The following is a 20,531-nucleotide window of genomic DNA, read 5'->3' as shown; positions in this document are numbered from 1 at the left end:
GAGAATCAGAGAACTGAATGGGATTGCTTAATTTGTAGATGTAAACAAAACAATGAACATGGTGAAAATAGAGGAGATTAGGTTAATTTTGAGATTTTAAAGAAATGAAAAAAGAACAAACAAACAAAAAAAAAAAACAGATGGTTGTGATGGTGATACTTACTGGTAAATAAGACTTGTTTCTGGCTTTGAATTGAACAAATGTAATATATATATATATCTATATAGATATATAGATATATATATATATATATATATATATATATATATATATATATATATATATATATATATATATATGTTCGTATATACACACACACGCCCATACATACATATAACCCCCCAAAAATACACCTAATGTAACATACCCCTTCCCATATAGTATGTGGACAAGAGCACAAACATAACAGCAAAAGTAACCAGAAATAAACACAAAAGAATATCCTCATATCACTTAGTGCTACCCAACACCTCCCTAATCGCTATATATATATAGCTGGAAAATAATGTCTTTGTATCTCATTTTAAAGTGATTTGTGTTTAGACACTGCTTCAACTCCAAGGTGAACATAGTAATTGTACACAGCCGTGATAAACATGTGTATGTGCAATTAAAAGCAAGTTTGTTTCGGCCTTAGGTTTTTAGAAATGAATCCAGACATAGCACTTTTTTTTTTACCCTTACTGACTAATTTTATAAGTATTACATCATTACTTCATGATAAAGACTGATCTGAAAAAAATGACTAGAGAAGAAATAGCGTTACTTAACAATTTGTACATCTGAGTTGTTTGTGTGGTACAACTCTCTAAAAAGATTTTTAAAAAACATTAATTGAGTTTATCAAACAGATTAAGCTATTTTCTGAAAAGAAATGAATTAATTTGAGCCTTTTTTAAATGGGAATAAGTAAAATAAGAAATGGTGCTTAATGAAGTGTCCTCAATGAACACCATATTCATTTTTTTAAAACTATGAAAAGTACAGAATTTCATGCAAACAACACCCTCATAACAGAAAGGCAGAAAGGTTTGTAGAACATACAGTAACAGTTTTCTAGAAGACTCCACAATAAACAGATAAATTGTGAGGTGAGGGTGCCAAAATTGGGTATAAAAGAAACTGTATTTTTATACATAAGAATGCAAAGAATCTCAGCCTTTCTAAATCTACTGTTCATAATACTGTAAGAAGATTTACTACATTTTGGGAAATGTCAAATTGTAGAAACCAAGGCTAGAGACCATTGTTGGATCTTTGGCTTTAAACCCTCAGGTAGCACTGCATGTAGAACCACCAAGTCACTATGGCCATTTCAGCCACATGGGGTCTGGGGTACTTGCAAAACAATTTTTTTCTCAGCACAGTTCAATGTTGCATTAAGAAAATGTAACCTGAAACTGTATTAAACAAGCAAGAAGCCATTCATCAATAATACACAGAGTTCTTTGGACACAAGCTATTTTCAGAAGAACAGAAAGACAATGGATACACCTTTGGCATGGCAAAAGAATTCTCAGAAATAAAAATCTAGGTTGTTATGACATAAAGGTGCAGCAAAATTATTTATAATGAATAATTTATCTGTTATCATGGCGGTAAATGGTTATTGCACGATAACGGCAGACGTGATTCTGGACAGCTATCAAGAGCATGGGTGCCTGGTGTTAGGTTTCACAAGGTGTCACTTTTGTTTGTATTTTCTAAACAGAATAAAGTTGGTTAGCGAAGACAGATACGGTTGTCTGTTTTGTTCTTTTTTGTCTGTTAAAGTTAAAATTAATGAAATTATAGAATTTTTTTTCTCAAAGTGGGTTTTGTGTTTTAGATTATCATCTTTTGCTTTCCCATCACTCTTTGAGTAATATTGGTGAAGGAGGGATAGCAAAGGTGGTGAGGAGTCATTGTATAATGATCTCTTCTGCCCTCAAAATGCATTGCACACCGATCATTTTGACGCATTTCAAGGACTTGCAATTGAAGATGTATGAAAAACACATAATCTAATCTGCCACAAACTACCACAGCATTTTTTTTGTCATATTCAGAAACATTTTCAAGATCCCTTGTTTTATCAAGAAAAGCCTTTGAAATATTCTCAGAGTTACTTTAATTGTTTTGAGTGCAAGCTTTGGTTTTAAATGATCTCACAGAAACTAGCCCTGTGACAATCTGTTTAATCAATTATGATTAGAGTCTACTTACTGTGTAGAGTTATGAGAGAATAATTATTTATGTAATTTTCCTGATATTTCCCCTCCTCACTCTACTGAAACAGGTTACACATATTACAAAAAAAAACTTCATCTGCCCCTCAAATTTACAAATTTTATTGGTACAGATCAACATTTGTGAAAACAAAATAATAAATGATGTGAAAACAAAAGCATTTTTCACATTCTGAATAGGATTTGTGGTTCACAGTTCTCACCCTGTGGCTTCCATGCAATAATGAGCACATTATGATCCAAACTGGTCGGGAGTGAGAAAGGCTACTTTGTAAGTAATTCCATTGAGTGGGAGGGTCACACAGGGCAGTCTTGTATATATTGCAGTAAAATCATGTTTCCATCATCCAAGTCAACAGCAAGGATATTTATGCCTCATTGCACTGTTATAGTCACCATTTGCTCCTCGTGGGACTGAAGTTGAAGGTAAATGGCTTGTGTTTCTAAAACCTTGACCTCTGCCTCAGCTTGAGTGAGTGTGTTTTAATGTTATACAATATGTGATTAGTGTTGCATCTGATGTCTTTATTGACAGGAGGCAGTCATGAACACCACATTAAAGAACATTAACCGGGGGTTACTTGTGATCAGGATAAACCCACCCTCTTATTATAAAGCTGGAAATCACATGTGTAGATGCTGTTGTTTTGTTAAACATTACCCATTGTCCCTTGGAAACAGTATCACAGCTAGAAAGATCCTGCAAGATAGAAAGCCTGAGCTTTGGCTTGGTCAAAGATACTTTAACTGTCCACACAGGCTGACTTCCTGCTCACCTCCTTCCCGCTGAAATAGATGCCAGTAGGGATTAGGTGAGCTGAAATCCCTTGATGGGAGATGAGAAGGTAAATGCTACCTCTCAGAGTGCAAGTGTGCAGCCTGCAGCACGAATGAGCCATAAAAGCTGCTTTGTTTGCCTGTTTCATAAACCCTCAGAGCTGATAGTGTGGCACACCTTTAGACAGAGACGGAAACACAGCTCCTAAAAGGCAAGAAGCAAAACAAACCTGTAAATACACGCTGAGAAGATACAGTATGGTTTTGCCAATCTAATTCAAGGGTCAGAGTGTTCAAAATGAGTTGGATTTTCTCAGTTCTTACTTACGCTGCTTTCAGATGTTTCTTATTTATTTTTGTGGAGAAAAACTCTAAAGTCACAGAGGAATTGGGACTTCGAGTTCTTGAGATTATCGGGAAAAGTGTTATAATCAAAAGATGATTAAAGCCAGTAGCAAGATCTATACAAAAATTAATCTAAAAGAACTCATTTAAATATCTGTTTCTTTGCTCTGTTTAATTCGCCTTACTTTATATTTAACTGAAGTCATCATGTTTGCTCTTGATTAGTTAATAACTGCTAATTTATGGATATTATCATCAAATTGCATCTGATTCAAAAGCAAAACATCATTCTTTTCAGATCCATTCTTTTTCTTTTACAGCAACAATGATGTAGATCAAGAGAAGAATGAAATATAAGTCTTGTTTTTATTTGTTTTTAACAGTGATTGATCTTGAGTGTCCCTGACTTAAGCTGAATGGAGATATTATCTCTGCCGTGAAACTGTGCCGGTGAGGTGAGCACACTTTTCAGATGACAAAATATTGTCTTCTACCTGTGACATTCCTCAAAGCTATTCAAGGAAATAACTGTGCATGTAGCTGAAGCCTGAGTAAAGTACAGTCCCCGAGCGGGGCGTTGTTTTCTGTGGTTCGGGCAGCAATGAGAAATCCAGCAATCAGCACTATCATATCAGCGGAAGTGATAAAGGAGGGGGTGTATAAAAGAAATATATGTTTTAAGGGAATAACAGATCCTTGTGTGTCTTCTGAGCACACCTGTGAGGCAGGAGAGTATATGCAAGAGGTGAGTGAAGGGTTTTCTTTATTTAATCTGTGAAATATGATCATCTAAAAATTTGATCTTAGGAGTCCTGTGACCCTGAATTGGAATAAGCTGTATAGAAAATGGATGAATTAATTATTTTGGGGGTTTGATTCCTTAGTTGAAGTTAATTTGTTCAGTTGCACTTTTTAAGTAAATAAAGTTCATTTTGCAATGCAAAGTTAAAATCAGACTTTGAGAAGTTTCTTTGAAGTGAAGCTGTTTCTTTTTGGGGCTGACCTGAGAATTATTTACTGACATATACTCTGATTTGTCCTACTCTTCTCCCCTCACTGTCTATTCCTCTTGCTTTCGCCATTTCAACATCAACCTACACTCTCACCTGTCGCTTTTTATATTATTCTCTTACCCATCCATCCTGATCCAAACCCTAGAAGCATGTCGTGCGGTGTGGTAAAGTCCTTTCTGCTGAGCTTGTCTCGGAGGAAGCCCATCGAACCTGACGGGGAGCAGTCCACCTTTAACAGATGCTTGACCACTCTGGACCTGGTGGCCCTTGGTGTGGGCAGCACCTTGGGGGCTGGAGTCTATGTCCTCTCTGGAGAGGTGGCCAGAGACACAGCTGGTCCCAGCATCATAATTTCATTCTTCATCGCAGCCTTGGCTTCTATATTTGCTGGACTGTGCTATGCAGAGTTTGGATCCCGGGTTCCTAAAACAGGCTCAGCTTACCTTTACAGCTATGTGACTGTTGGAGAGCTGCTGGCATTTATCACCGGATGGAATCTGCTCCTCTCCTATGTCATAGGTAAGCATAATTTTTTTTTGTCATTCACAATAAATAATTATTTTAATTGTTATTAATGTTTGCTAATTGTTTTGAGATCAAGGACTCTTTATTTAACTGAAACAAATTTGATTTTGCTGTTTAAGCTAAAAATGAATCATGATAACAAGTATTTAGTAAAATCTCTGGTTTTCAAACATGTGATTTTCTTCAATATTGTAAAATAATTATTTAACTATATAAACTGCTGATTGGGACTCACTGATAAAACAGAACAGTCAATGATCAACCATCAACGTAACACTGAGTGATGTTGCTCTCTGAACTTTTACCTCCTGTGGAAGCACATTCCTAAAGCTTCTTTACCGCAAACGTTTTAAATAGAAAGTTTATTCTTACTGTTTTTTTATTTTTCTATTTTGTTTGTTTATTTGTTTTTACCTCTTGATACATTAATTTTAACAGCTTGATGAGGCAGGACTGTAAGTTAAAAATAATGACAATGTAATCACAATGGTAGGGAAATGTTCCCATTGTTTTCTGTTTATGGCCACAGTTATATAATGACTATTTGCTCATTAGATTATTGCATTTCTCCACTCAGGAACATCCAGTGTAGCTCTGGCTTGGAGTGGGACTTTTGATGATCTTATTGGCGGTGTCATATCAAAGTATTTTAAAGAAAATGCATCCATAAACGTCCCCGGCCTGGCACCTTACCCAGATGTTTTTGCTGCGGCTCTGATTTTGATCCTCTCAGGTTCACACTGCTTTTGTTAACTTGGTAACAGCAATATAATACAAGAAAATATAGAGACATAAAAACATAAATATTAACAATGTTTTACACAAAGGTGTGCTGGCATTTGGAGTGAAAGAGTCAACAACGATCAACAAGATCTTCACAGCAATCAACATCCTGGTTCTGCTGTTTGTTACCATCGCTGGATTCATCAAAGGCGATATCTCCAACTGGCAGATCAGTGAGGAAGCACTGATAAATGCCACAGCAGAAGCCAAGTAAAGTCAAAGAGTAGTTTCCTCTCTTTGATTGCATCTAACATAAATACAACAGTATTACTGTCCTGCTAATCTCACTGTAAGATAATGTGCTCCCTTTACACAGTAACTTGACTTCAACCGCCAATGTAACAAGTGCTTATGGAGTGGGAGGATTTTTCCCATATGGCTTGACTGGGACACTGGCCGGAGCTGCAACATGCTTCTATGCTTTTGTTGGATTTGACTGCATTGCTACAACAGGTAAGAAGACTGTACATGTAAACACAAATAAAGAATGCATAATCATAACTACTGTGTAAAAGTCTGACACTGAAAAATTAAGGCTACAAAAAGTAACAGGCATTAAAAATAAAAAAATTAAAATATTTACAGCAGGGGTGCCCAAAGTCGGTTGCTGTCCTGCAGATTTTCCAATGTTTCCTGCTTCAACACACCTGACTCAAATGAAATAGATTCAACAGCCTATTAAGTTTCGCAGAATGACTCGTCAATTTGAGTCAGGTGGAGCAGGGATACATCAAAAACCTGCAGGATTGTGGCCCTTGAGGACCAGAGCTGGGCACCCCTGATTTACAGTAAATAAACTGTCTAAAAATGATGTCAAGAAATGGGGATAGGAAATCCAGCAAAGACCTGATACAGGATCCAGAGATGCATTTAGACCCTTAGTTGATTCATCGACTGTTTGCTAAAGCCTGATCAGAAATTTTCTCCTTGCAAAAGGAGCTGCCAAGAAACATGCTTCAAGAAAGGAGGCAGGGATAAAACATTCCAAATGATACAAAACTGGATTAAAAATCAGTGACTGGAGGTCTTGTGGTGTGATGAATCCTCCCCATAGCCCAGATTTCAACATTACTGAAGCACTGTCGGATCTTAACGGAGAATGAAAGAGAAGACAGCCCACATCCAAATAAGAGCTTTGAAATGCTCTTCCAAAAGCCGGGAGAACTATTCCTGAAGACTACTTGAAGAAATTACAATAAAGCTTGCCTGGTTCGTGTTGAAAGCCTCCAGAAGCAAATAAACATGTTTGTAATGCTCAAGCTACTGTAGCTAACTTACTATCATTGGGTTTTATCATTTGGGTGTGATAACACTCTTTATTTTGTCTTTCTTTTTATTTTATAGGTGAGGAAGTGAAGAACCCCCAGAAATCTGTCCCTATTGGTATTGTGGCCTCACTTCTGATTTGTTTCCTGGCCTATTTTGCGGTTTCTGCTGCTCTCACCCTGATGATGCCTTACTACATGCTCGATGAAAAGAGCCCCCTCCCAGCGGCCTTTGAACATGTCGGCTGGGGTCCTGCCAAATATGCAGTGGCTGTGGGATCACTGTGTGCTCTGTCCACTAGGTATGTAACTATAATGGCAGCAAATATTTGAAATAAGAGATATTAATATAATAGCTGTGATGTGCCGAGGAAAATCTGTCAGAGCTTCAAGTATGTCATATAGAGTACTTTATATTTTTTCTTTTATCTATAAAAGATCTCAGAATATATATATATAATCTTATTTTCAGCTATGCCTTTTGTGAGAACGTCAAACTTGTTGATTAGCTTACTGTTTATTTTATTGTCTTGTATTGTCTGACTCACAGCAATATGGTGCAAAATTCCTTATAATTGTTTGTATCATGTATCTGTTTTAAATGAGATAAATGCTTTACTTTACTTTTGTCAGTATTTTCTTATCCAAATAGCACATGCTGCTCCATGTCATTTAACACAGGGTGACTGTTGAAAGCATCGTTCTGCTGATCAGTTGGAACTTAAGCACATGTTTAAGTTCCAGCTGATCAGCAGAACAATGCATTTTCCATGCATGGAAGTGCATGGAAGATGCTATAAAAGTGACCTGTAGACGAAATGTGCCAACTTTCTGTACTTGAGGGTTCTATAAACTGCATTGGCTAAAACTAAAAAAGACATTTTATGGAGAGACAGTGGATGCCTGCACAGCTTTGCTTCTTAAATCATAATAAAATAAACCAACTCTTAGGTTTTAGGTAAAAGTACAACAAAAGTTACAAAATGTACTGACAAAATTATGCAGAGGTATTGTTGGAAGCACTCTTTTTGGAGGACTTGGAAGAAGAAAATGTTCTTTGACCCTTATGTCCTTGTCTTTCCAGCCTGCTGGGCTCTATGTTTCCGATGCCTCGGGTACTGTTCGCCATGGCGAGAGACGGACTGCTTTTCAAGCCTTTGACCAAAGTCACCGCTAAGGGCAGTCCTGCTGTGGCCACCATAGCATCAGGAATTGTTGCAGGTAGAAATATTTGAGCTGTTCTCAAGGTTTTGTTGTGAGGTTTATGGACTTAAAGTGATTTATCTTGTCCTGTTACACTTTAGCCATCATGTCTGTCCTCTTTGATTTGGAAGCCCTGGTGGAAATGATGTCCATTGGTACACTATTTGCTTACACACTTGTGGCAATATGCATCCTTATACTGAGGTACATTCGTTTTTATTTTATCTTTTTTACCAACACTCCATTCCTAACATGTGTAAATATCAACTTAGAATATATTACTTGTCTTTTCTTGTGTAAACAAGGTACCAGGTGGGGTCATCTGAAGACACAGACCTGCAGATGAGTGAATCAAACTCCAAGTTTGGCTTCTTGAAGCCGCCATCATCTCCGACCTCTGCCACTGCACGAAGAGTCACGATCCTGACTATAATCTCTGGTATGTAAGGAAGAAATTGCCGAAGATTGTGGAGCTCTTTAGTTGCTTTTGGAAACTTTTCTTGAATAGCAACACGATCGGGGATACCTTTGCATTTTTATGGGCATCAATCAGATCCTTTTTCCTTAATTTTTGATCCTCTGCAGTTTTATGTGTGGTTGCACTGTGCCTCACCCTGACCCAGGGCATAGATGCTCTGTCTCGAGTAGAGCCATGGAGTGTGGCTCTTGTCTGCATCTTTGCCTTCATCCTGCTGCTCATGCTTTTCTTTATCTGGAGGCACCCACAAAATCCTACTAAGGCATCTTTTATGGTGAGGGTATTTTATCAGTCCATTCAAGTCATTCCCGAAAATTAATAATAAGGAAAAAACTAGTAAATGTCTTAATTTTCTTTTCTCATAGGTCCCCTTACTCCCTGCCCTGCCTTTAGTGAGTACACTCATTAATGTCTACCTGATGGTGCAGTTAGGCTCAGACACATGGCTGCGATATGCCATCTGGATGTTAGTGGGTAAGACCATATTTACATTTGAAAGTTTTGGGGGTCTTTGTCAAGTTGCTTGCTGAACTATTAAATTGTCCCTCTTTTTTCTGCAGGATTAATCATTTATTTTGGTTATGGAATCCGTAACAGCCTTCAGAGGAAGCGTCTCATTGGAAATCAGATAAATATTGAAACAATCAGTGAAAAAACAGACAAGGATATCATTAAAGAAGAGAAATTCTGAGTTCAGCTTGAGTAAATGCTGATAAACTGAGATGTTACATTGAGTCACTGTTTTAAATATGTACAAGCATCAGTGCTGATCTGTTTCCCCAGCACTCAATGTCTGAGTGACAGGGGGTCGAGTGTGGAGTGCAAAAGCACAGATAAATGGCCTACCTTGTTGTTTTGATGTGATACTTTAATCATATCTTGATGGACTTTGTTGTTTATCTACAGCTTGTTATTCATGAGGTGGAAAGATTAAAAAAACTACCTGACACATCTCTGCACATTTAAAATGTTCAACAGCAGGGAATGATGATGTTTCCTATATTATTTTTTTTTAAATAACCCAAACAAATTAATTGTTTATTTTCCCATAATTTTTTTAATATATTTAATATGTTGCCAGTGTCTGTGTGAGCACAGCCTGCCAGCCTTTAACATAAAGTAGTTATACATAGCTGGTTTTTACAAAAAAAAAAGTACATTTTTTTCAGTGTATATAACTCTGATTATTATAAATGACCCAAGTTTTGTTTTGGCTTTTTCCTTGTTGTTAACATATTAATATATAGTATCAGACAAAAGTGCAATGTAGATACAGAAAGTCTTTGTGATATGACATGTTTTCATCTTATTTAAAGTTCACTGTATTAATTTTGTCGTGTTTCTGGGTGTAAATATGGATATTGTACACATTTGTTAATAATATTTCAGCAAATGTAGTCCTTAATAAAGAAAAAAAATCAAGTTTTGCAGATGACTGCAGTCTGGAGGCACTTTATTGCACTGCCTGTTTGAAAGTAATTAGTACTGTAGCTCTGTACAGGAACCAGAGATGGTTCACGAAGCAGAGTTCACTGAGAACAAAAGGACCTTTCAAGGCAGCTTATGTGTGTTTTGTTCAAAATCACAGCTTAGTCACTCATAAGGAAAGATTTACATTGCTCACACTGGGTACAGCATGTTATGAATTTAATCAAAATCCATATTTTGTTTGGAAGCATGTAGTTCACAAGGCATAACCGGTGAATGTCAGTTTTATAAGTTTTACCAGTCCCCAAATCAGCAACATGGAGAAGAAGTGGTGAGGAGAGGTGCTCAGCGCATCATGGAAGGTCCCCCAGCGATCTGGGTCAATAATAGTACAGTTCAAGGGAAGCTTCGGGTCAACAAAACCAGCCATTAACTCTAAACGTTACCAAAAGGGAAATTTTAAATCTGAGAAAAGTAGAGAGTGTGGCAGTAAAATATTTGTCACATGTCTATGTTAAGGTAAGATTATGTAACTTTACAGCGACACAGTCGGTTATCAATTTACTCCCTAAACCTACTCAACCTGCAAGTGAAAGTAATTGGTAAACAGCACCTTCTTCAAAAATGAATGTAGAAAGTACCTGGTTTGAGACAAACTTGTGCTTTTGGATGATATGTGTGACCTCATCATTAAACACCTTTAACCTCCAAAGTAGAAATTGTTTTATTTTTTAAATCTCGAAATCCCTCCTTTTATGACAGTTCACCAAGGGCTGTGAGGCTGTTTTATCTTTGTGGAGATGTTTTTGCATCCATGAGCACAAAATTAAATCAATTAAATTTGTCCTCTAAGGCAAAGATCAATGTGTTGCATTTAATTATCATTTTTAAGAAAATCCATGAATCTGTACACCAGGTCGGGAGGTTGGGGGTCAGACCACCCCTAAAATCTGATGGCCCCTCAAGTGCCACCCCATAAAATTCAAACAAATAGGTAGTGTAAACTGACCTTTGCCTTGGTAGGCCTTAGATGTCCAAGTGTAAGTGAATGTAGCATGTAATGTGTTCCTATAAGTTGTCCTACATAAATGCTACCATGTTCGTGATCATAAAGAGCCGTTCTCCAGCATCATCTTGTTAACTGACTACGTGAGTGATAACATTTGTCTGTTGAAACTTTTTATGAAGAGGATCTAAAAGTTGTAAAGCCACCAGATTTGATGACTGTGCAAAGTTCAACAGTCACTAATGGTGAAGAAACACTAATGAAACTGCTGATTTAGCTGAGAGCAAGTTTTTCTTGTTATCAAAGTAAATAAGTGCTGATAAAAAAAATCATTGGCTGTTTGCTTTTACAATTTTTGTTGTGCATTTGGTTGTAATTATCAGCTCATTATTCCCTATTAAAAAAAGTAAAGTTAACTGATATCTTGCTTGTTTTTTTTTTTTTATCAGATAATGAATAAAATAGCAATAAATTAAAGTGATGGTGACCTGCAGTAATCTTTGGTTAATAAATAATTTCTTGCATTTCTTAACTATATTCTGCTCAAATTTAGTTCATTCAAACTTTTTTTGTCCATGAGGGGCAATTTAAGAGGCACAGTGGAGCAGCATAAAGAAGCGTATTGTGATTTAGAGTAAATAAAGATAAATAAAGCAAGACAATACATTCTAAAATTTATTTATACGGACATTACATAAAGCAAAAATTGTGCAAAAAAACAAAACAAAACAGAATTAGAAAGGACTTTCTATATATATATATATATATATATATATATATATATATAACTGAAGACTGAAAATCGGTGCAATACTGTGTTCCACTATATCTACATAACTGGTACAGAAATTTTTAAGAAATTATTAAACTGTTGAATTTTCAATTTACAATCTTGTTTACACAATTTTCTTTCACCTTTGATTTGTGTGCGAGTTTGTTTCAAGCTCCCATATGTATGTGAAGTACCTAAATTAACTACAAATTGAAAAACTCACCTCCCTAGATGCAGATAGGTAACTTTAAAATATTCATGAATGGGTTGTGCTTTTTCTTAAAAGCCAGTTTAATCTATAACGAAACACAATGTTTTGGTTTTACCTGTGGACAAAAATATCATGGAAGTCATGAGGCTTACGAGGCACCAAATGCATTTATTGGCACGGCCGGAGCCTTGTTTGGGCAGCATTTGTGAAGGCCAGACTTATGCTGCCACAGCACACTTCCAGTCCAGCAGCTAAGCAAACAGCATGTGTGATTCCAAATGGAGGGGCCTCAGTCTCTGGTCCCTCATTGGTCTGGACAGGCTTGAAAGCCTCCATTGAGCCACTCAGGAGGAATTTGGGGGGCTAATGCCACTCTCAGGAGGAGGAATTTGTGTGATTCTTGCTAACAGCTGACTCCTCACTTCGCAAGCTAGCTCTCCTCCTTCTCCTTATTTAGAGTAGTTTTCCCTTTAGGATGAACTGCATGAACTAAGAATTCACTCGCCTTTTGATTATCCACCAATCAGTCATGTCTTTGATAAACTTATCTGGGTTGAAGTGGGGGCTGGTGCTGAGCGCTCTCCTTATTTTTGCCATAATCTTTGAGCTAGGTAAGTAACTTTATTCCCTTGCCATGCAGTTCTGTGAACATGTGTTTACAAGTTGGCCGTCTCTGAAAACCTGGCATGTGATTGAATTGAAATTTCCACATGCAGCAGAAATGACCTGAATTTGTCTGTATTTGAAAACTTCAAATGTGCCTGTACATTATTATTTTGAAAAAGATGCACAAGAACAGAGGACCACACCAGGGAGGACACCCAAGCCAAGTAAAGCCAAACTTGGCAGATCAACACAAAAAGGACCAAGAGCAGCGACAGCCAAACCAAAGATAAAAACTACACCAGCTCAGGCACAAAGCCTCCTCACACAGGTAGAAAACTATAACTTTTCATATAGGGATGCATAGTTCTGTATCTTTTAGTGACTTATTTTCCTTTGATACATAAAGGTGCTTAACAGAAGCAAGTTTAAAAAGGTGGGTGAGACCATAAGCGTGCAGACAGGAGACACTTTGGAGCTGAGGTGCAGGAGCAAACCTGCTCAGTGGAGTGTCCCTCCTTACCTGGAGGAGGATGACGATGGGAGGCTCAAGTAAGCCACGATGTCCATAAATCTTTATGGATGGATATGTATAATCACTTTATGCTGATAAAAGAGTAATAAAATCTGTTAAAGCCTCTGCACTTTTTAACTTTTCTCTATATGATTTCTCTGAAGGATTGTTCAACATGAGCGTTATAGTGCTCTGACCTTAGTCAACACTACCGGTGCAGACACGGGGGAGTACACCTGTTACCCAATGTACTGTGAAGACACAGACTGCAGGAAGGAGTACAACAAAGCTGTCAAAGTGTTTGTCTTCTTTCCGGGTATGAAGAATAAACTTTATTGATGCTTACACATGCTGTTCTGAGCTTGATATGAATCATTTTCTATCTAAATATCATCAATCTGCCATATCTTTTCCCTGCAATAACCAGACCCACAAGAACTATTTGTTCCATCATCTGACTATTATGAGGTAATTCAGCTGAGAACCAATTGGCCCACAGTCCTTCCCTGCCAGGTGACATCACCTGAGGCCAAAGTGACTCTGCACCGTGAGTACCCACCTGTGGAGGTGGCTGTGGATGGGACTGAGATCTCATTTAATGTCAAGAAAGGCTTCACCATTCATCGACCCCGGCCTTACCACGCTGGAGCCTTGTACTGCATAGCCATTCTGGGCAACCTGAGGCAGAGCTCCACCACGTACATGCTCATCTATGTTAACTGTGAGTGCTACAAATAAGTCAATCATCCCCTCATGGGGGGTGAGTGGCCCTTTCACAGCAGGAGTCTGAAAGGCAGGGAATGCTTCATGTAACGCTTGATACAACAAAATGATACTTCAGATATCTTCAGAATAAGTATTTTCAGTTATAATTGGCACTGTTTCAGTTTTTCACATGAAATTTAAGGATTTCTGGATTTTGATAGGTTATAGCATTCATTTTACAAAGAAGGAACATCTTTTAATTTATTTGGTCTTTACAAGATGAGCTACGTATGGCCTCAGATAAAAAATAACACGAAATATGAAACTTAGTTGGCACTGTATGACAAACAGAGAACACTCCATAAAATTCTGTGGTTTATAGAATATTTCTCGAACCACCTTCAGCAGCAATAATTTGAAGTTATCATTTTCTGAATGATGCTATCGGTCTCTCACATTGTTGTGGAGGAATCTTGGCCCACTCCTCAATACAATGCTACTTCAGTTCATTGAGGTTTTGGGGCATTTATTTCTGCACAGCTTTCTGGTCTCTGGTTGAGGTCGGGACTTTGGTTCATTCAGCTGTAAATTTGCTGTTGTGTTTGGGATCATTGTCCTGCTGCATGATTCAAAATTTGGCCAAACTTAATGTTCTGACGTGTAACTGTAAAAGACTTTGGTATTCAAAGGAGTTTGCAGTCAACTGAGTGACAACAAGGTGTCTAAGTCCTGTTGCTTTACTCATCATCACCCCTCCACCTCTGTGCTTGAGTGTTGGCATGACGTTTTGAGCTAATATTCTGTGGTTAGTTTTAAAGAAATGTGTTACTGTGCATTATGAACAAACATGGCGTGAAACAACTGAACTCTTGCAGGGTGTTAATTTGTTATATTTGCTTTTATCATTAGAAGTGTGTTTTTTGTCCCCCAGTCAACGGACTGTGTTTTTTGACGCCAGTAGCTCCACCTTGACCAAACTGTAGCATCCGCTTATGGACCTATAACTGAAATGTATGGTTTGGTTTAGTTATATGAGCTCCTGTTGGAAACACACAAAACAGCATACTGTACCTACCTGAACTCTACACCACAGTGGAAAGGGACATTGCTCACGTCTTTCCTCCTTGGCTTTGTTAACTGCTGGTCTGGGCTAGTTTGGTCTTTGTACTTCAGTCAGCAAACTGCAAAACATTTTGTGGCTGCCCCTGAAAATCAGTTAATCAATTACATTTGATTAGCAGCACATGACTGATAATTGTCCCCTTAATTCCTTTGGAAGTAGAAAGAACCGTCTTCATTTCTTTTACATATTACTTCTTTGTTTTGGCTCAGTTTTTATTAAATAAATGATACAGTGTAATATGTCCTGTGTTGTTAATCCCCCAAGGTTGTATTTAATTGATTTTTAAACCTGGTGAGGATCAGATTACTTCCTTATGAGCTGAAACAGGAAACCTTAAAACTGAAAGAGCAGGTTTCTTCTTTTTACCAGGACTATCTGCAGAATGGGTTGAGTGATTGTTTGCTTACTGATAACTGACATTTGCTATCAGATCCAGTGGCTCCTCCTGCTCCAGTGATCCATGCATCATCAAGCTCAGTGACTGTGGGGGAAAACCTACGTGTCAGCTGCACTGTGATGGGAGAACAAGATGTGGTCATAGAGTTCAACTGGGATTACCCAGGACAGCAGGTCAATAACTGTTTTTAAATGTTAATACCAACTTAACTGGTGAAAATTATTTTAATTATGTTAATGGCTTGACAGATCAGTGAAAATATATTTTCATAAATAAAGAGCATATTTAGCTTAAATGTTGTTGCTCTTTAGAGATTAAAAATGCCTTCAGTAAAGTTTGTTTTTCTTTTTAGCTAGTTCATTATTACTTACAAATCATGCAGACTGTGGGCTAAAAATGTGTACCTATAACTAAATTTTAATTATGGTACCTGATCTTTAAATTTGAGAGTTTTTTACTTGACAGCATTCATTATTTCTGAGTGCTTTTTGTAGATTGGGAGGCCTCTGTACACACAGGAGAGCATCAGTCCAGTCAGTGGAGGATCAGCACGACAGCAGTTTCAGTCTGTTTTCCTGGTGGACGAAGTCAGAGACGTGGACAGCGGAACATACACCTGCACCGCTCAGAACCTCCAAGGAGCCAAATCTGTGTCTACTATTGTTAAAGTGGTTCCTAAAGTCAAAGCTAAGAAACCATGAGTGAGACAAATCTCTGACAGAAGCAGAGAAAGAAGTTCATGTCCAACATTTTTCTATCAGAGGACAATAGTATTTATATCAGTAAAATATGAAAACATAATCATAGTAAAGCATATTTTTTTGTGTAGAGTGCTGAAATCCCACTTCAGCGTAGCCATGATTAGTTTGTATCAACTGTTCAAGCTTGTACATTAAATGTTTTGTTTACACACTACTGCCTGTTTTCTGTACTTTTTTGTGCATAACCCTGTAAAAGATAATGGTTAAAAGAAAATAAAAAGGAGCCTTAAACAAAATGTAGATAATGTGTGTTTAATATTTATTGGACTAATTATGGTCTGAAATGTTATGTTGTATGATAATTCTCAAATGTCAAAAGTTTCACAGGATTTCTGTTGATTCAGTCAGAAATTTGGCATAAAACAAAAAGAAGAGTGCTACGAGGATATCAGACACTGACGGGTGTAAACACCACAACAAGGTTTGCATGCTGGACCCTCACTAGCCACCCAAACCTTCATTACATCTGTTGTAAGTTCTCTTCTAGCACAATGAAAACTGTGGACGACCAAATAGGACTTCTGAGGTGCAAAAGTAAGATTTGTTTGTTTCTCATGTCTTTGTTAGTTTACAGTTGTTCTTTATTCAGAAAATGTTGTCCACATTAACAGAAATAAGAACTGTTCCACAGGTTTTTTTGGTGAGACTGTTGTATTTTCTTCTTCTTCTTCTGAAAATGGACAGAAAATGTGTACAAAGTAGTGCAATTTGTGCACAGTTCAATATACAATTTATACAATTCAGTGATATTTAAATCAAATAATATATAAATTAAAATCCTTACTGTTAATGTTATTTTCCTATTTCATTGATAGTCTAACTTTGTAACATTTGATTTTTCAGCTGAGAAAACTCAGGGATTTTAATGTTTGAAAGGTTATTGTAACAATTAAATCACTTCTTGAATAACTTGTCTGTCAAGACCAAAGCAAGGCTTTAGCAGGTCGTTGATTCAGCAGGCAAAATAACAGGTGAGAATCAAACTTGTTTATCTGTTCTCCACAAAGAAGCAATAGAAGAGAAAGCTAAACAAATCATGGCAGACCATACCACTCCCCTGCATAGTTCTTTCCAGCAACTACAAGCACCACCTATTAAGAAAAACATGTACAGAAATTAAATTGAAATTACCACTTCTATCAGAACCTTAAATAACCAGTCACAGATTCTTTGATAATATTATTATTGTTCATTTATTGCACTTGTCACTTTTACCCCATTTTAACTGGCGTGTCAAAAGTGGATGTTTTTGTACTATGTGCATTCTCCCTGCTTGTTTGTCGTATTTAATAAGTAAATAAATCAATCTAGCACAAGTAAACAACTAAAATGTAATAATTTTAAATTGTATTATTATTTAAGGATCTTGGAATGTGCGATTATTACCTCCTTCGTCGACAGATGGCGCTGTTTCTCTTCTCCTGTTTTAAACGGCGTCAGTTCAGCAGCACACGCCTGACTCTCGTGTTCAAACCTCTGAGAGGGAAAAGAAAGTCCCAGTTGTCTCTCTCTCTGCTCGCAGGCTGTCCGCAGTCCGCCGCTCCGCGTTCAAGTCCCGGGGAAATATCCTGCACAGTCACGTCATCGTTGCCTCGTTTGTTTTTGTTTTTGTTTTTTTTACGTAACCGACGAGACGTAAACCTGCAGCAGAGTCCCGGTGTAAGTTAAAGAGATGTTCTGCATACAGATCATGGTGAGTTTTTCTGATCATCCTGTTCACATGTAGGTCTGATGTTGGGTTGTTGAATCCGTAGAATGGTGCGTGGTGAGTTCAGGTTCATCATGATAACCCGTCCAAAACTTTATGCAGGCTAGGTTTAAATAGGATACAGTCGATGACAAGCTTGCACGTACAGAGGCCGTCTCATCAATGCAGCATGCGGTTAGTTAGTTCAGGTATTTACAAGATTTTTATTTTCTGAGTCTAGGACAGATGGAACGATACTCGGGCTACGTAGCTCGAGTCGGTGTGCAGCCATGGCGGGGATCTCCTGCACTTCCACTGCAGTGCACTGAAACGCGTGTGCCCTGCAGGGCTGTAAATGTTTGGACTGAAGCTCAAACTCCTTACTCTTTTAATGCACAGGAGAGCTCGGAGACAAAAGCTTTTTCTGTGTGTGTGTGTGTGTGTGTGTGTGTGTGTGTGTGTGTGTGTGTGTGTGTGTGTGTGTGTTGGGGGGGGGGTCTCAGTTCTGGGGACTGCCAGACTGTCGTCCTGGAGACCAGAGGCCACAGGTGACCTCTGACCTGAGGACTCTTGGAGCGTTGCAGGAGAGGTCCTTTGAATGTGGTGGTTATGGGTGTGTGTTGACGTAAGTGCAGGTGCATATCTGACAATGGAGAGACAATAGATATGTGGCTTCTGTTGGAGACTGTGCGGAACCATTCCTGTAATTTGGGAATGGAAGACCCAGAGAGGTGATAGTGGGGTTGATGTTGCTGTCTCTTCTGGTGTGAGTGAGTGCTTATTACTGCATGGCAATCACTAAGACAGCATAAGTAGTGTTTTGGGTTAAAGCCACTAAACAAAAATGCAGTTTTCCCCATCTCATTCAGCCCACCTCATTGACACAACGCCTAGAGATGAGATTTAAGTGTTCTTGTGCAAACATTTTGGTTCTAACATCTACAACTTTTTTTCCAACCCAATAAAAACAAGATGAGTGGAACTGAAATTAACTCAACAGCAGAAAATTTCCACATGCCTAGATTTCATCGTGTTATCAGGTAAAATTGTTTAAAGGTGTTGCTGCCTATCTACTGATAAATGTTTATAGAGAAATATACAGCCAGGTCCTAAAGTATGGGGACAGATGCACAATTTTCTCAGTTTTGCTTTTGCATTTACTTGGATTCTAGCAAGATTAATAAGATCAAGGTAATATAATCCACCTTGCCAATCTCCGTGCCAACAGAAACGCAGAAGTCATCAGTCTTACAGTGGTAGCTGTGAGTGTTGGCTCTTCCCTACTGGTTCCATGTGGTTCCTCTTGGTAATATCACCTGTTTTAAGTTTGCTTGTGACTTTGATAGCTAGAATCTAGACTTGCTATTAAGCTTGCCCTTTCCCAAACTGTTTCTGTGGAGGAGTCCCCATACAGTTCAGTGAAACGGGAGATGAAAGGTCTGGAGTCAGTTCCAAGTATTGCATTTTACATTTTGTTGTCGTTCTTCATAAACCATTTAAAGTGAATGATGTCATTATGTTGACTAGATAAAACTGACATATTGAGAAAATAGCAGAAACTTTAGAAGAAGTGAACAGTTTGTTGCTTGAAAAGAAGGAATGTGCTAATTGGTTCAGAAATACCATTAGGCCAAAGAAGCCCTTTCAACATCAAGCCAAGTCAGAAACACTGTGGTGGAGGGAGGTTTCATATTGTCAAACAATCAAGTGATCAAGTATACAGATGTTGTAGGTCTACAGATGTTTTTTCTTCAAGATGCATACCCTCAGTACAACACAAGGACAGAAAGTTTAGATTAAAATTTGCTCTGGTCTGCAGCAAGATTACATCGACAAATTAAAATAATTTGAAGAGACGAGTTTGAAGACAGAAAGGTAGGGATCCTGTCAGACATGGTGGAGGTGGTGTAATAGTATGGGCATCTTTAGGTGCCGGTTTATTTAAGACGTGAAAGATTAATCCTGGAATGAATAGAATTATATTCTATGTTTAGATTCAGTCAAATGTTGTGAAGCTGATAGGACCCCACTGTTACTGTACACATGGGTAATGACCTGCAGTGTACAGTAGAAGCGACCCATAAGCTTCTTTAGGACAGTTGTGTCTTTCAGTAAGATTTGAAGGAGGTGACACTAATTGCTAATCATAAAACAAACAGTTTTTTTTTTTTTTGTAAAATTGTACTGATGCCTGACTTTATATATGCTGCAAACCCATTTGTTACCTAAAAGCTTCCTGGGAGATTTGGGACTACACTATATTAGCACAGCCTGTCCCATTGGTGCTCTTCTCAGCAGAATCAGACCGACAGCTGATGTGACGTCTTCTTCGTTCAGCTGTTTGAGCTCCCAGGGGGTTGACACTCTTCTGACTGTGTGTGTGTGTGTGTGTGTGTGTGTGTGTGTGTGTCCTTAAAGCACTGGCAGCTGATGAAACGCTAATTCTGCTGACCATTTGATGTCTGCTGACCATTTGCTTAGTGTTGCCTAATGTAAAGATTAGGGGATACAAATTCTGTTCCATCAAACACTCATGTTCATTGAAGTCCACCTGCACCATTAGATGTCAAACATTTATGGTTGCTAACTTTGAAGGTGTAACTCAGTGTTCTGTTGTATGAGAACTACAGAAATCCAATATTACTGGTAGCATGTTAAATTGGAGTGTACTTTTTTGTAGTATGTAAGTGCACAACAAGTTAGTCA

General features: G+C 37.9%; 3 protein-coding genes across 3 annotated transcripts in view; all 3 read left to right on the top strand.

The window, feature by feature from the left end:
- The first annotated feature begins 2,588 nt into the window (after positions 1-2,588).
- On the top strand, positions 2,589-9,985 carry LOC121643120 (cationic amino acid transporter 2-like). The gene is made up of 12 exons (XM_041990360.1): positions 2,589-2,655; positions 4,510-4,883; positions 5,467-5,622; positions 5,717-5,882; positions 5,989-6,125; positions 7,017-7,239; positions 8,022-8,158; positions 8,242-8,344; positions 8,446-8,579; positions 8,726-8,892; positions 8,984-9,092; positions 9,179-9,985. Exons 2-12 carry the CDS (start codon positions 4,514-4,516, stop codon positions 9,307-9,309), a joined length of 1,833 nt encoding a protein of 610 aa, XP_041846294.1. The 5' UTR covers positions 2,589-2,655; positions 4,510-4,513; the 3' UTR covers positions 9,310-9,985.
- A 2,530-nt stretch (positions 9,986-12,515) lies between these two features.
- LOC121643280 (platelet-derived growth factor receptor-like protein) lies at positions 12,516-16,322 on the top strand. Its single transcript, XM_041990621.1, has 7 exons — positions 12,516-12,646; positions 12,821-12,969; positions 13,048-13,190; positions 13,317-13,468; positions 13,580-13,873; positions 15,411-15,550; positions 15,872-16,322. The coding sequence occupies exons 1-7, from the start codon at positions 12,565-12,567 to the stop codon at positions 16,076-16,078; spliced, it is 1,167 nt and encodes a 388-aa protein (XP_041846555.1). The 5' UTR covers positions 12,516-12,564; the 3' UTR covers positions 16,079-16,322.
- Positions 16,323-17,568: 1,246 nt separating this feature from the next.
- The window catches only part of n4bp3 (NEDD4 binding protein 3), a 28,612-nt gene continuing 25,649 nt past the window's right edge, over positions 17,569-20,531 (top strand). The window contains exon 1 of the mRNA XM_041991035.1: positions 17,569-17,831. The gene's annotated coding sequence lies outside the window, so the exon portion shown is untranslated. The remainder of the gene's footprint in view (positions 17,832-20,531) is intronic.

This window comes from Melanotaenia boesemani, chromosome 7 (genome assembly GCF_017639745.1).
Source record: "Melanotaenia boesemani isolate fMelBoe1 chromosome 7, fMelBoe1.pri, whole genome shotgun sequence".
NCBI classification, from domain to species: domain Eukaryota; kingdom Metazoa; phylum Chordata; class Actinopteri; order Atheriniformes; family Melanotaeniidae; genus Melanotaenia; species Melanotaenia boesemani.
This window is presented reverse-complemented; position numbering and strand designations above follow the sequence as displayed.

Coding starts and splice junctions, on each gene's coding strand:
- LOC121643120 (XM_041990360.1), top strand. CDS start 4,514: ATGTCGTGCGGTGTGGTAAAGTCCTTTCTGCTGAGCTTGTCTCGGAGG. Junction 4,884..5,466: donor GCTCCTCTCCTATGTCATAG/GTAAGCATAATT, acceptor TTCTCCACTCAG/GAACATCCAGTGTAGCTCTG. Junction 8,345..8,445: donor ATATGCATCCTTATACTGAG/GTACATTCGTTT, acceptor TGTGTAAACAAG/GTACCAGGTGGGGTCATCTG.
- LOC121643280 (XM_041990621.1), top strand. CDS start 12,565: ATGTCTTTGATAAACTTATCTGGGTTGAAGTGGGGGCTGGTGCTGAGC. Junction 12,647..12,820: donor TGCCATAATCTTTGAGCTAG/GTAAGTAACTTT, acceptor ATTTTGAAAAAG/ATGCACAAGAACAGAGGACC. Junction 15,551..15,871: donor GGGATTACCCAGGACAGCAG/GTCAATAACTGT, acceptor TGCTTTTTGTAG/ATTGGGAGGCCTCTGTACAC.